Source organism: Cynoglossus semilaevis, chromosome 1 (genome assembly GCF_000523025.1).
Source record: "Cynoglossus semilaevis isolate Cse_v1.0 chromosome 1, Cse_v1.0, whole genome shotgun sequence".
In the NCBI taxonomy this organism is placed as follows: Eukaryota; Metazoa; Chordata; class Actinopteri; order Pleuronectiformes; family Cynoglossidae; genus Cynoglossus; species Cynoglossus semilaevis.
Window position 1 is genome coordinate 9,410,725 of NC_024307.1, and position 14,538 is coordinate 9,425,262.

General features: G+C 42.1%; 2 protein-coding genes and 1 long non-coding RNA gene across 3 annotated transcripts in view; 1 reads left to right on the forward strand and 2 right to left on the reverse strand.

Moving 5' to 3' along the window:
• Positions 1-2,134: 2,134 nt before the first annotated feature.
• Positions 2,135-4,250, reverse strand: id3 (inhibitor of DNA binding 3). Its single transcript, XM_008309921.3, is given in 4 exon segments — positions 2,135-2,779; positions 3,122-3,198; positions 3,924-4,146; positions 4,148-4,250. Coding segments are annotated over 3 exon segments (357 nt in total). The 5' UTR covers positions 4,228-4,250; the 3' UTR covers positions 2,135-2,779; positions 3,122-3,144.
• msrab (methionine sulfoxide reductase Ab) overlaps positions 2,135-14,538 on the reverse strand; it is a 73,652-nt gene continuing 61,248 nt past the window's right edge. The window contains exons 8-10 of the mRNA XM_025054497.1: positions 3,924-4,448; positions 3,122-3,198; positions 2,135-2,779 (exon numbers count right to left, since the gene is read on the reverse strand). The gene's annotated coding sequence lies outside the window, so the exon portion shown is untranslated. The remainder of the gene's footprint in view (positions 2,780-3,121; positions 3,199-3,923; positions 4,449-14,538) is intronic.
• The window catches only part of LOC112486841 (uncharacterized), a 29,766-nt gene continuing 20,518 nt past the window's right edge, over positions 5,291-14,538 (forward strand). The window contains exons 1-2 of the long non-coding RNA XR_003049387.1: positions 5,291-7,572; positions 9,138-9,179. This is a non-coding gene — a long non-coding RNA (uncharacterized LOC112486841). The remainder of the gene's footprint in view (positions 7,573-9,137; positions 9,180-14,538) is intronic.

The following is a 14,538-nucleotide window of genomic DNA, read 5'->3' on the forward strand; positions in this document are numbered from 1 at the left end:
ATGTAACGTAGTTTAATTTAAAATTGTAAATGAAAGTGTAATTAGAAGGAATGGAGAAATGCAGTAAAATTGATCACAACTTGTAGTTTAGTAAGGTGAAAATTTTGATTGGATGTTGAACAGAACATTCTAGGAAGTCTGCATCAGTACCAGTACTCCAGAACCAGAACAGAGATCTGCACCCCCTGACCACCAACTCTTCATATGCTAAACCAGGCATGGTCAAACTACGGCCCGGGGCCCAGTTACTGTCCAAAAGTTACTAATTTTACTAAGATTTACCTTTCTTAACTTTTCACAAAATAAAAAGGTTAAGAACTATGAGACAGGATTAGAAATATCTGTTTGATTTTCACCAGGTCTCAGATTAAACTGCATATTTCAACAAAAAGGTAAACTGAGCAGTTTTTAAACAAACATTTTTAAACAACATTCAACAACAATTGAATGGTGATTTAAAGCCTTAAAAACAAGTCAAGACAAGTCAAGGACTGCAAACGGGACATCAAAAATGTAGAATGTTCTTAATATAAACTGAGGCATGGCAGCCAAGAGGAAGAACAAGACCTATTACTGGACATAAGCCATTTGACAGCCAGGTTGCACAGCCTATAAACCTAAGACCATTTTCTGCTTGTACTGCTATGTTTAAAAAAATAATTTGAGGTCTTACTGTGTTGATGATATTAGGGTAACCAATCTAAAAAAATAAAACAAGGTCACAAAAGAGTCATTAAAGCAGCAGCACTTTTCCTGCAGACACCCATCGTGACATGGAGTTTAGGTTGTCTGTAGACTGTTAAGATTATATTTGTAATGAGGTAGAGAATCATTCTAGTCTCGCCAGTCCAACATCACCATCTTGTGGTAAAATCTGTTTACAACAACCAAAGCGTCATGACCGGTTCGCTTCAGAACTGTCTTTTGACTATAAATAGAGAAAATTATGAGCCGTGTACGAACAGAATGACAGACGAATGGACTACTGACTTAATCAAACGCCGTTACGAGTGAAAGATGTTCAAAAATACACTTACATAGTTCTCTTATGTGGTTCTGTCTTGTCCCAGCTAACTCCGGTTAGCCACCTTCGTGATTTTGGTTTGAGCCGGAAGCTAACGGTATGTTAGCTTTTGCAACGGTTTAAAAACACAAACTATTATGTACATTTTCTGTAAAGTAAAAATATATGTAAATATAAAAAACAAACGCCAGCGTATATACGGTTTGAAAGAACTTGCTCTCAAGGAAAATGCCTTTATAAAATATTGGGCAAGGAAATACGACACGAGGAACACTTTAAAGCGATTCTCCATTTTGACCACTAGATGGGAGTGTAACTTCAATATTGTTAATGGGGGTCCTTTGAGTCGAACACATGGTATACAATTTGAACAATTTCTGAGAATTTAAATGTCGGTGTTAATTAAGTGTCATAACAACACGTCCGTCAACAACATCACACTTTTGCTTTACTGTCGCTTATCAAACCACAACCATTGATGTTATTAATGTCATGATTCTTTGGACTGCAAACCCACGGTCGTCCGCAGGGTAGAGTAGTTTCATCAATTTTAGAGACCAGCTTAGACTATTTAAAATCTAATTAATATATTATTCACTGTCATTTATCTGGTCTTAAAAGTTGACTAATAGGTTAAATAATGAGTTACCAACTTTGCCAGGAATGCGATCTTTCCATCTTTCCATTAAAAACACACATTTTAGTTTTGTGTATTAAATTTAATAATATTTTGGTTTAAAAAGGTTTTTTTGGCAGTGGCCTGAAAATACTGACTGGCCCATACACAACACCGTAAAAATGGATGTGATGATGGTCAGAATCTTTGTGAATGACCTCAGCGACTGATGTGCTGGCTACAGTACACCTCAACATCCTTTGCTCTGCTCTGTGTAGGAAGCATCGCTGCTTCACACTGCTGGTAAATGGTATTGCTTTGGAAAAAATAGAAGTTCTCACAGGAAATTCCGCGTTGTTTGACTTCCCACCACTCAGACCTCAAGATTCATCTGAACACATCCTGCTGTATCGGCATTTCACCATCATCCACTGCCTCTCTAACGACATGTCAGCATCACTGGAGTTTCACAAGCAGTTCACATCAACAGGCAATCAGATTGGTTCACTTTTATTTCATTAACATAGGAACGTACATGTGAAGCAAACTTTAGAATAAAAAGAGTTTATGAAACTCACTTCAGCTTGTCTGCAGAAATAACACCATCCCTACAAACATTTACAATTAACTCTAGTGTAGAGTTGTGATTATACAAACTGACACACACACACGCGCACACACACACCTCACATACTCACAGCAGATATGTACACATTCATTTAACAAAGGTAGAAATCTACATATGATTCGACTTTATGGGATGTTTGACCGGTGTGGGTCAAAAGGTTTGGAATGCAAGAAACAAAAATAATAAAAGAAAATGTACCAATAGTTTTTAAAAATGTATCTATCAGGAGTCTCTGGTTTGTTAGAGCGGGAATGTTCACTTTCACTTTTTAGTCCTGGCCTCTGCTTTGGTGTGTTGATTTGTCTTTCCAGGATCCAAAAGTATGAGTCTGTGTTTTTCCTCCTACTCCTCATCTAGGAAACAGTCCACTTTTTTTCTGGGCTTTTCTTCCTTTCTTAAAACCACGCACCTCCTCCTCCTCCTCCTTCTTCTTCCCAAATACCTATCCCACCCTCTCTGGCCCTCTTGTCCTCTTGCCCGGCCTGAAGTGGAGACATGTGTTTCCCTGCACCTGCATGGAGAGAAAGGAAGAAAAGTGAAGTCAGATCTCTCAGCCCTCTGCAGGGAGGGGAGGGAGCAGACAGACTGGCGCCGAGCGTGGAACTTTCATTAACCCCAGGCAGATAGCAATGAATCTGCTCCACACTCAGTGGCCTGTCTAAATGCTAACCGCAAATGGGAACTTGTGCTGTATGTGTGGGCATCTCCTGGGCTGCACGGCCATTTCATGTGATTATTCTGGCAGTTATTTTGACTTATAGTCATCTAAACATGGCCTGAAGACAAACATATGGTGTCTCACTATAGCACAGACATGAAGATAAATGAGAGAGAGAAAAAAACGAAAACGCACCATTATCTGTGGTCTCTCTCCTCCTAGTGGCACAGCTGCCCTTCTTCTTTGGGGAAGTTGTGAGTGAGGTCTGCAGTCTGGAGGAAAAGAGGATAAAGTTTTTAGACAAAATACTTCAGATGAGTCTGTCATGTGACTCCCACCAACACCTTGTTCTACTGTTGCAGTCGAAAAACAAACAAACTACAGCATCATTACAACACATTAGGACAACAAGTACTTTTATATTCAGAGAAAACGACTAAAATCTGTTATTCAATATTAAAATGATTAGTGTGTAGTTCAAAGAGTCCTTTTCACGATCAGTCACATCTGTTTAATTAAACCTTACTTTGAAATTAACTTGAAAGCTCAAGTCAAATGACTCAAAAACGGAGTCAACACATTCAAAAGCAGCAGCGGAGTCCGTCACTCCTACAATCGGTTAAACGAATAACTGCTCAGATGTCAAGTTCCTTGAACGTCTATAATTTTTAGTCGAGAGGTTTTCCTTTAGTTCGGTGACATTTTTTAGGTCACAGATAAAGATGACTGACATTTTTACTGTATCTTATACACTACACGACTCTAATCGATTAATCAGTTGGTCAACAAAAAATAGTTACACAACGAATGTGATGTTGCGATAATCTACAGCTGCAGACACACTTGCATTTCATCCCCTCAAACTTCTTTTCGCTGATATCTTCTCCTCCTCCCCTGGTGTACTCCATCCTCCTCCCTGTCTCCCCCACATTGACTTCACTCTCCTCTAGCCTTATCTCCCCCTTTCACTGACGACATGTTCAAACCCAATCCTCACCTGTATGGAGAGCAGCACCTCCGGCCTGCTCCTGGTCGTCTCCTCCTCCGCCTGCAGGGCGATCTGCAGGTCGAAGATATAATCGATGACGTGCTGCAGGATCTCCACCTGGCTGACGCTCTTGTTCTGGGGGATGCTAGGAACCAGCTGCTTCAGCCGGGAGTAGCAGTCGTTCATGTCGCACAGAGCACCAGCCGGCTCCCCCACGCAGGAGTGTTTATCTGATGGCCAGGCTCTGCTCGGAGATGCAGCACACAGCTTTGTAGCAGTTCCTGACTGAGCGGACGGGACTGATGGCCTTCATGATGAAGATGATGGTGTGTGGGTTTGAGCCTGCGGTGACGGATAAGATTTATTTCCTTGTCTCTGCGGTAGAGCTTCAGATCTGAACCCTGACAGCGCTCTACACTTTGGTTTTATACACCTCGCGCCGGATGACGCCCACTTTCACGTACAGCTCCCTGATTGGTTAGAGCGGAAAGCCAAAGCCTATTCCCATTGGGTGGAATAACCTCGTAGACGGGACTGGAAAGTATGAGGAAATAATGTGAGGATGGCTGTGCCCTGAAGGGACTGTCAGTTACTGAGATACATCTGTTTAAACGAAGCTCTAGTGGTTAAATATGTGTTCGAATGAATAGTTGATTTGAGGTGTCCGCACATTTCACATGCCACCCAGGTTTGAGGCAGAATTCTACGAAACGATTCAGTGTATAGGTCAGAAAACACGAAGAAAAGTTACACATCCACAGGTTTGACGCCACCTGTAAAACTATCACAGCGATTGAATTGTTACAAAACACACTCGGGAAAAGTTTTCGTGTTTTAAATTACGAAATATAAATATACGGTTGGCCGGGGTAGCCGGAAGTAATTATTTAAAGTAACAAGTAGGAGGTAAGATTTCGAAGTAGCTAAAAGTTCAAGAAACAAATCACTTAAATAAAGCTGAAAGCTAAAACAGTGAGGCTGAAGGTTAGCGGAAATGGCAGTTATTACATTAAAATGACTGTGGGTTAATTTGGGGTAGCTAATATTTAGTAAACAACAATAACAAGATGGCTCAAACATTGCAAATGGCCACCGAAATAGCTGAAATTTAACAAAACAATAGCACTGTTAGCTCAACATTAGCATTAAAGTGCTAAACAATGCTGGAAAAGTTATTGCTGCAGGTATGATGAAAGTAGTCGTGCCAGAAGCAGAAAAATACAACAAAGAATTGAAATGAAGTTACAACAAATCCCTGGGGTTAATTTAAAATAGTTGTATTTGAACAAAAATGGTAAAAACTCAGCAGAATGTTGTGTGCAGACTAAGGCAGAAATCAGCTGTTAAACATAAGTTAAGTTGGTTTAAAGTTAAGTTGTCAACATTAAAGAAAATAGATGTAACCAGAAATAAGCTAACAGACTGACTTAAGATAACGATAGGAGGTTTACAGGAATGAAATGATATAACCGTTTGAAATTCAGTAGTACTCTGTTTCAGTACTGAAGTATAAGGGAAATGTGCACAATAAGTTTATATAATATGGGTTAAAGGTCACCTGAGTGTTTTAACTAAACACACTATCGATATTGATCAGTTTCTTATCGGTATCGATTGCGTTGTCGAACAGTTTTGGTTGGTGTATGTGTCTTGTGTCTGTGCTTCTGTTCCCATTGTCTGTGAAGAACACAACCTTAAAATAACTTCACACCACAAATCACCAGAGCTTAAAACTAATTAAAAACAAGTCAAACTCCGCCCACCAGGGTTACACGTCCAAACCAACACGTATGTTTTCATGAATATATTTAAAAATCCAGCATTTCCAAACGGTGCTGCTGTCTTTCAGTCTACATCAAAGCTCGTCCCGTTCTGCTCCTATTTGGGTCTTATTTTCGCCTTTTCTCACAATCCTGTTTTGTGGAGGAATGCAGGCCCGGGCCAGCTGTGTGTCCTATCCCGGCCCAGCTGTGTTGATCTAACGCGCCAGTCCCAGACATGCTGGCGCCAGCCTCCCGACGTCATCCATTCACCCCGACGCGCACTCTGGGCTCTGGCAGCCGGCCCGCCTCCTCCCCCCTCCTCCCGTCCTGCGGAGGAGAAGAGAGGAGCAACAGGCGCTCGGAGAGCCCATTGGTTATCCGACACTGTCACTCAGGCAGAGTGGAAGGCTCTAAGCTCCGCCCACTGCTCGCTTCTGCAGATGCACTCTGGAGAAATGAAGACACACTTCTTTCCAAACACTCACGGAACTTGTGTAATGAGGAAAGAGCAGCATGACTCGATGAAAATGAATATAAACCAACACAGAGGTTGAGCTCAGTGACTCCACAGGTTTATATCACCGTTAATAAATCACTCACAGTCAGCGGCAAATCCAGGAAACTCCGTTGGTGGACGTTAAACACATCTGCTGACATTTTCCAGCGTTTTAAAAACTACAGCATTTTGAAATTTTAAGTAAAAAAAAAAAAGTCGTGCTCCCTGAATTAGAAAACGGAAATAATTGATTATTAATGTCAATTGATCATTGATTAGTCACTTAATAATCAACATTTCATTCCTGAATTCAAATGCAGATGTTTCCAGGGAATTACTCAGGCTCACGGGAAAAATATCTGGTTATTATATCAAATCAAATCTTTCTTTTTTAAAATTAGCTCTGCTTTTGTTTGTTATTGGTCGAGTCGTTGGATGGACGGTTGACAGGATAGGATTAGCTTTATCTTTAAATCTGAATTACTGCCACCTACTGGCTTCACCTTCACCCACCTCACCAAGTTAAAAAAGAAATGTTGAAAACACAGACAGAGGGCAACATCCCTGCAGGTGGTAACGACAGCATCCTCTGGTTGAACTACTTTGTATGACGTGTGTTAGAGCTTATAACATATACCTGAGTGCTGTATGTCTGCCCACTTTTACTCATTTTATTATTTTAAAACCAAATACTAGAAGTGGCTGATGTGCACTAACACAGATCGTCCTGTTTTCAGTGTGTCACTTGGCCTGGATGCAACAGTAGTTTTTTTTTTTTTTTAAAAAAAAGCGGTTTTCCAACTCTGCTGGTGCCAGCCCGTGCGCGTCACGACTATTTTGCAACCCCGTCTCACGCACTCGGAATCAAGGAGTGGAACTTTCTATTTCTGGTAAATGTGTTGTGAAACTTTTGCTGTTATGATTTTAGGATTTTAACACGATGGGCCGGGACGAGTTCGCTGTATTCTTATCTTCTTTCTGGACAAACGCACCGAGCACGGACTGAGACGCATCCTCCCTGTTCACGCAGAGGTTTAACAGATGTTGGAGTCGGCCGCGCGCGCCCCGCGCACACGAACACACACTCGCTGACCCGTCGTGACAAACCCATCAGCTCGACCTCACTTACGAGCAGACCACAGTATTGACCCGTGAGAGCAGCTGGACTTTGGTCCAGAACTATTTTAGAATCACAGTAAAATGTGTGAGCTGCAGACTCTGACCTCAAATACAGAACCGACATCAGCCTGAACACGCGAGGAATGATGGGAAAATACAATCAGCGTTTACATTATGATTATTATTATTAGCACCAACATGACGATCCATGAGAATAACATGAGTTCCCTTGTCTGACATGCATATGACAGAGCATGGCTGCAAGATTCCAGAGTTTCCGGTGCGTAAATCCCTCTTTCTCTCTCACACACACACCACACACACACGCACACACACACACTCAGTAGTGTGTCTGGGCAGGGATCAGGTGCTTGTCGGACACAATCGCCTCTCTCTTTCAATGGATGGGAGAATTCCGAGCCTGGCGTCAGTGAGTCTGCCTCTCTCCCCGCCTTCCCTCTCCCTCTCTGCTCTGCTCCGTGCAGCTGGACGCAGACAATCAAGCCATCAACAATCGCCATGCATAATTAGCAGCGCCCCCCTCCTCACCCCTCCTCCTCCTCCGCTTTTTACTCCCCTCTCTCTCAATCTAACTTCAATCCACCATATTTTCCTGATTACAAACCCACTAAAAATAATGTAAAAAAAAAAAACAAACAAAAACAAAATAAACCCCGTCCCATCTGCTCCTCCTATTCTTTTCTACCTCATCTCCATATAAAGAATCTGGATCTCCCTCAGTCTTGGAGGGAGAAGGAGCTCCATGGCACAATCATAAAAGGATAATTGCTCAGTGTCAGCAAACAGTGAAACTTAATTCCTTGAAAACCATGTGTCATGCAAGATTCCTCCTTCTCCTCCTCCTCCTCCTCCTCCGCTCCCTGTCCTTCATCAAAGAGGCTTCAGTCTTCTCCTTGGGCTTTGAACTGCCTACAGATCCCAACCGTTTGTCCCAAGTGACCCAGGCAGTGACATGACATTTTCTGCACATTGTCCATTGGTGCTGGTCACTTGATATTTATGTTAGGCTCTCTTGTTCCTCTCCGTGCGTCGCCTCATCCGTTCACTTTGCCGCAGTTTGAGTGGCGAGGGAACAGTGTGAACGCGTGAAGAGAAAAACCTACTCACATACTTCATTAATTGATTCAGTAATTATGGCTGGTGGGCGGCATGATAAATGTCTCAGGGCCAGACAGGATCAGGATTGTTCCTCGACCACAGCTGAGGATGTTAGTGCTGGAAAACACTGTGTCCTGGTAAATCCAGTGATAAGCAGACTGTAACAGGCAGAACTGTCCATTTAGCCATACAGTGACACGGTCATGTGACCACATCTGGTCACGGGATGTAAACACATTACAGTGAGAAAAATCTTTTTTTTTTTTTAAGTCTTCCCTATAAACATGTTGTGTGATCGGTTCCATCATCACATCTTTTTTTTTAACGCGTCACCCTGTCATCAGCTCACTAAACTGAAAAAAAATTCAAATCAGCAACATTATTTTTATCTATCTGCCTGTTAAAAGTCAAAATGATAATTTTTCCCAAACTGAAAGAACATTTGTCCAGAAATTAATTTAATTCCTGAGGTGAGTCAGAGAATGAGGTTGTGACCTGGTGTGACGACCCCCCACCCCCACACACAATTCTACAAAGAAGGAGTTCTCTGATGGAGTTAAACAGAGAATACAGAGACAAATCGCTTTGTTATTTTCACAAATTCTTGCCCTCATATCTATGGTCAACCTCCCTCATAGTTATTCATCGATTTTCCTTCAAATGGGATTGGAATTTACAAAAAGACCATAGTGTTGAAGCTAATGTGGGAATTCTTTTCTTTCACAGCTGCAGGAATCCACCTGAGGTGCTCACCAGTGACACATAAAGGTCAGTTTGCTGAACACTGTGCTGCAGTTGATCAATGTCCAGTGTGACTGTTGTTACATCTTAGGAAATACAACATGTTTTGGAGCCATAGTCATAGACTTAAACTGGGTCATGCAGGTGCATGGTGGTTAGCGCTCTGGCCTTACAGCAAGAAGGTCACTGGTTTGAGCCAGTCTCCCAAACCATGAAGATTATGAATTAAGGTTAATAGGACTCACTTCTCAATTGACTGTAGGTGTGAGTGGTTGTGAAATGGTGAACTGTTCAGTATATGCCCCGCCCTCAACCTAAGGCTGTTGGGAATACCAGGTGATAGAAGTGTGTCACGTCAAGTCGTTGATTTGACTAACATGTTTACACGGGTTAATTAGAGTATCTGTCGATACCAATATCAATCCGATACCTTCTTTTCTCCCCCTACCATTGCTGAGGTGATGGTTGAGCTTAGCTACCAGATTGCACAGACCGTAGCTGTTGTTTTTTTATCTTCGATCCTGATATTCTGACCAATAAAGGACCGATACTGATTTTGACTACACAGAGTACTGGATGGAGCCATGGTCCAATTTTGATCATCGTCATAAATGATCATCATCAACATCACTTGTTACACGCTAATACTCTAATACTCTTCACTGTAAATACTCTCCCTGTGCTCGGTGGGAATCATGTTGTTGTCCAACTCTTCTCATCTGGTGGCCCTGCCAATGTCCTTGAGTCTATGCTGCTCTCACTGCAGGAATAAACTGCGGCAGCAGAGCCGTACTGTGCAGGTGGGTTGAACTGCAGAAGGCCATAAAGCCCACGGCCATCACACTGGGGCCAAACAAGCTGTAATGCTCGGTGTGACTGGGCCAGTGGAGACGCTGCCAGCTGCTGGTCACACTTTTGTTTAGTCGTTTTCAGCGACCCTGACGAGAACAGGGCGTTTATTCTGCAGCTATTTCCATGAGGATTAACATCTGGCTCTGAGTAAGCAAAGATAAAGTCAGACTTGGTGATAACGGCTGGAGCCAGTTGGATTTAGGTGCTGAATGTTACACGTTTAATTATCTGGACAGAAAATAAAGCAGAGTTTGCATCAGGACACGCAAGGTCAACTTTGACTAACAAATCATCCTGGATTAAGGCTATAATATGCAAAGTCAGCTAACACAGGCAGCTAATGGACACTGAAGCAGACAGACCTGAAATAAGACAAGAGCTGACAGGGAATTTGTTTTTGCTGCAGCCTACATCAGATAGCCATTAATGGAAGCAGCGCAGACACTGCTCTCCCATGTGAAAAACAAATCCTCAGTCTTCAAAACTGCAAATAAACAGCAGAATGGGAGTCTGCGGACAGCGTGGAGACAAAGTGTCTGTCTCTGCTCCACATCCAGGCTTGGCCTGGCTCCGTCTGGAGCTGCATGCTTCATTCTGAACCCAAATCAAGACCTATGTAATCATTCGCAGATGACTACCAGATGATACATGTGAACACTCTTGTGTCACTGTTGTTCTAGCACTTGTTTTGCAGGGAGAACTCACTCGCAGTATACATACTCCTGACTGTGTAATTAAGGTCTGGGCTATACTTTGGAGGACCCCACACAGTGAATGGCGTGTAGGTAACTGTACTGCTGTGAGCGTTGCTGGTCGCTGAGCCAGACTTCAATGCAAATTTGTCAGAAAATAATCTCTCTGACGGCAGCTGGAGCAGCTCGGCCGAAGTCAGGCGACCAAAGATCTGGATGAAACAAAAGACAGAGTGTATTTGACAGTAAATAAAAAACAAAATGTAGTTAATAATTAGGTTGACTGGCTTTGATATAAGAACCGTCAAATAATTTAGGTCTGATCATTAATGAACACAATTAATCTGTTAATCACATTTATTCATGCTTTATCAAGATAAATGAGCGTTCATAAATATGACAAAAATCCTATTTTCTGTTTATTGCTGGAACATCAGGACAAAGAAACCACAGTTAGATACATAAGTCTTTATATGTGACTAATCCAAATGATAGAATTATTAATATAAAAAATTGACTTAAATTTTAGTTTTTAGAGTTGCTGGGTTTTTGTCATAAATGTTTACCTTGACAGCAGCGTGCAGTACGCATCAAGAGTTGTTTTTTAAATCCTTGTCTTCAACAATAATCTCAATATCCATTCAATTTGACAACCACGGTCTGACGGAAGACCTGAAGCTGAAGCCTCTGCAAATGGACTCTGAAAGTTAAATCTGGTTTAATTTAAAAAGTAAATAACCCAAGTAACACATTCATTTTACAACCCTAGACCCATGTCCACACAAAATCCACTAAAAAAGGTCAAGAGTTCCATGTACCTGGGATTAACCACGGTACCAGTCAAATTGAGCAGTGGTTCCATAGTGTAGTGGTTATCAAGTCTGCCTTACACATCACACAGAAGGTCCTGGGTTTGAGCCCCACAGAACACATGCTTAATGGTGCTCCCCCTGTGGCAGCCTGCGTGGGTTGCAACGGCCTGACCAATAAAGGACCGATACTGATTTTGACTACACAGAGTACTGGATGGAGCCATGGTCCAATTTTGATCATCGTCATAAATGATCATCATCAACATCACTTGTTACACGCTAATACTCTAATACTCTTCACTGTAAATACTCTCCCTGTGCTCGGTGGGAATCATGTTGTTGTCCAACTCTTCTCATCTGGTGGCCCTGCCAATGTCCTTGAGTCTATGCTGCTCTCACTGCAGGAATAAACTGCGGCAGCAGAGCCGTACTGTGCAGGTGGGTTGAACTGCAGAAGGCCATAAAGCCCACGGCCATCACACTGGGGCCAAACAAGCTGTAATGCTCGGTGTGACTGGGCCAGTGGAGACGCTGCCAGCTGCTGGTCACACTTTTGTTTAGTCGTTTTCAGCGACCCTGACGAGAACAGGGCGTTTATTCTGCAGCTATTTCCATGAGGATTAACATCTGGCTCTGAGTAAGCAAAGATAAAGTCAGACTTGGTGATAACGGCTGGAGCCAGTTGGATTTAGGTGCTGAATGTTACACGTTTAATTATCTGGACAGAAAATAAAGCAGAGTTTGCATCAGGACACGCAAGGTCAACTTTGACTAACAAATCATCCTGGATTAAGGCTATAATATGCAAAGTCAGCTAACACAGGCAGCTAATGGACACTGAAGCAGACAGACCTGAAATAAGACAAGAGCTGACAGGGAATTTGTTTTTGCTGCAGCCTACATCAGATAGCCATTAATGGAAGCAGCGCAGACACTGCTCTCCCATGTGAAAAACAAATCCTCAGTCTTCAAAACTGCAAATAAACAGCAGAATGGGAGTCTGCGGACAGCGTGGAGACAAAGTGTCTGTCTCTGCTCCACATCCAGGCTTGGCCTGGCTCCGTCTGGAGCTGCATGCTTCATTCTGAACCCAAATCAAGACCTATGTAATCATTCGCAGATGACTACCAGATGATACATGTGAACACTCTTGTGTCACTGTTGTTCTAGCACTTGTTTTGCAGGGAGAACTCACTCGCAGTATACATACTCCTGACTGTGTAATTAAGGTCTGGGCTATACTTTGGAGGACCCCACACAGTGAATGGCGTGTAGGTAACTGTACTGCTGTGAGCGTTGCTGGTCGCTGAGCCAGACTTCAATGCAAATTTGTCAGAAAATAATCTCTCTGACGGCAGCTGGAGCAGCTCGGCCGAAGTCAGGCGACCAAAGATCTGGATGAAACAAAAGACAGAGTGTATTTGACAGTAAATAAAAAACAAAATGTAGTTAATAATTAGGTTGACTGGCTTTGATATAAGAACCGTCAAATAATTTAAGTCTGATCATTAATGAACACAATTAATCTGTTAATCACATTTATTCATGCTTTATCAAGATAAATGAGCGTTTTAAATATGACAAAAATCTTCTTTTCTGTTTATTGCTGGAACATCAGGACAAAGAAACCACAGTTAGATACATAAGTCTTTATATGTGACTAATCCAAATGATAGAATTATTAATAAAAAAATTGACTTAAATTTTAGTTTTTAGAGTTGCTGGGTTTTTGTCATAAATGTTTACCTTGACAGCAGCGTGCAGTACGCATCAAGAGTTGTTTTTTAAATCCTTGTCTTCAACAATAATCTCAATATCCATTCAATTTGACAACCACGGTCTGACGGAAGACCTGAAGCTGAAGCCTCTGCAAATGGACGCTGAAAGTTAAATCTGGTTTAATTTAAAAAGTAAATAACCCAAGTAACACATTCATTTTACAACCCTAGACCCATGTCCACACAAAATCCACTAAAAAAGGTCAAGAGTTCCATGTACCTGGGATTAACCACGGTACCAGTCAAATTGAGCAGTGGTTCCATAGTGTAGTGGTTATCAAGTCTGCCTTACACATCACACAGAAGGTCCTGGGTTTGAGCCCCACAGAACACATGCTTAATGGTGCTCCCCCTGTGGCAGCCTGCGTGGGTTGCAACGGCTCAGATTGAGAATTTCCCCACCGTGGGGCAAATATTTATTTTTATACTAAGACTCATTCAGTGGGTGGGCGGAGACAAACAACCCATCAGTTTAGAAAGAACATCTAACTCAATGCTGCTAAAGTTCTTGGACCAGCATTGATCCTTCAACCACTGGTCTCTGTTTGGCCTGAGGGACTAGTGGAGGACTAGAAGTTATCATGGTACATCAGATAAGGTTGACAGTTGGGCAGTCAGCAATTCACTCCCTGTTTCACACAAGCATTAGAATACGGCAGTTAGAGGAAGAAAACAGTGACAGCAGTGACAGTTTCACAGGGAATACTACTGAGTACTACGTACTACAATTGTTCTTTTCAACTAAATGGGAATTGGAAGACTGTAACCAGCTACCTGACACAAACTTCAGTGATATCTTGACAGATGATAACAGTGGAGAGTACAGTAGTGTCTTTCCTATCACGGTAGTTCCAAGACCCACCGCGAAAAGGGAAAAACCGCAAAGTAGATTATTTACGAATATATTAACGCTTTATAGCAACATACTACTATATACTGGCACGGATCAAAGTGACCAACCGAGATGCTACGCTGCAATAGCCAATCAGCATGAGGAACAGAAGAGCATTTTTTTAATCATGAAAATAATGAAAATATTGGAAATTGAACAAAATTATTAACCGTAAAACACCACGATATGGCGAAAATATAGAGAGGAACCACTGTAATCGCAAAAAATAAGATGACTGTGAGTGTGTGTGCAATGACAAATAAAGCAGATTTTTTTTGTCCAGGTTCACGCTGTAGCCAATCAGAATCAAAACAAACACAGAGCTCAACCCTGAGTTAACGGCCAATTAAAACTCAATGA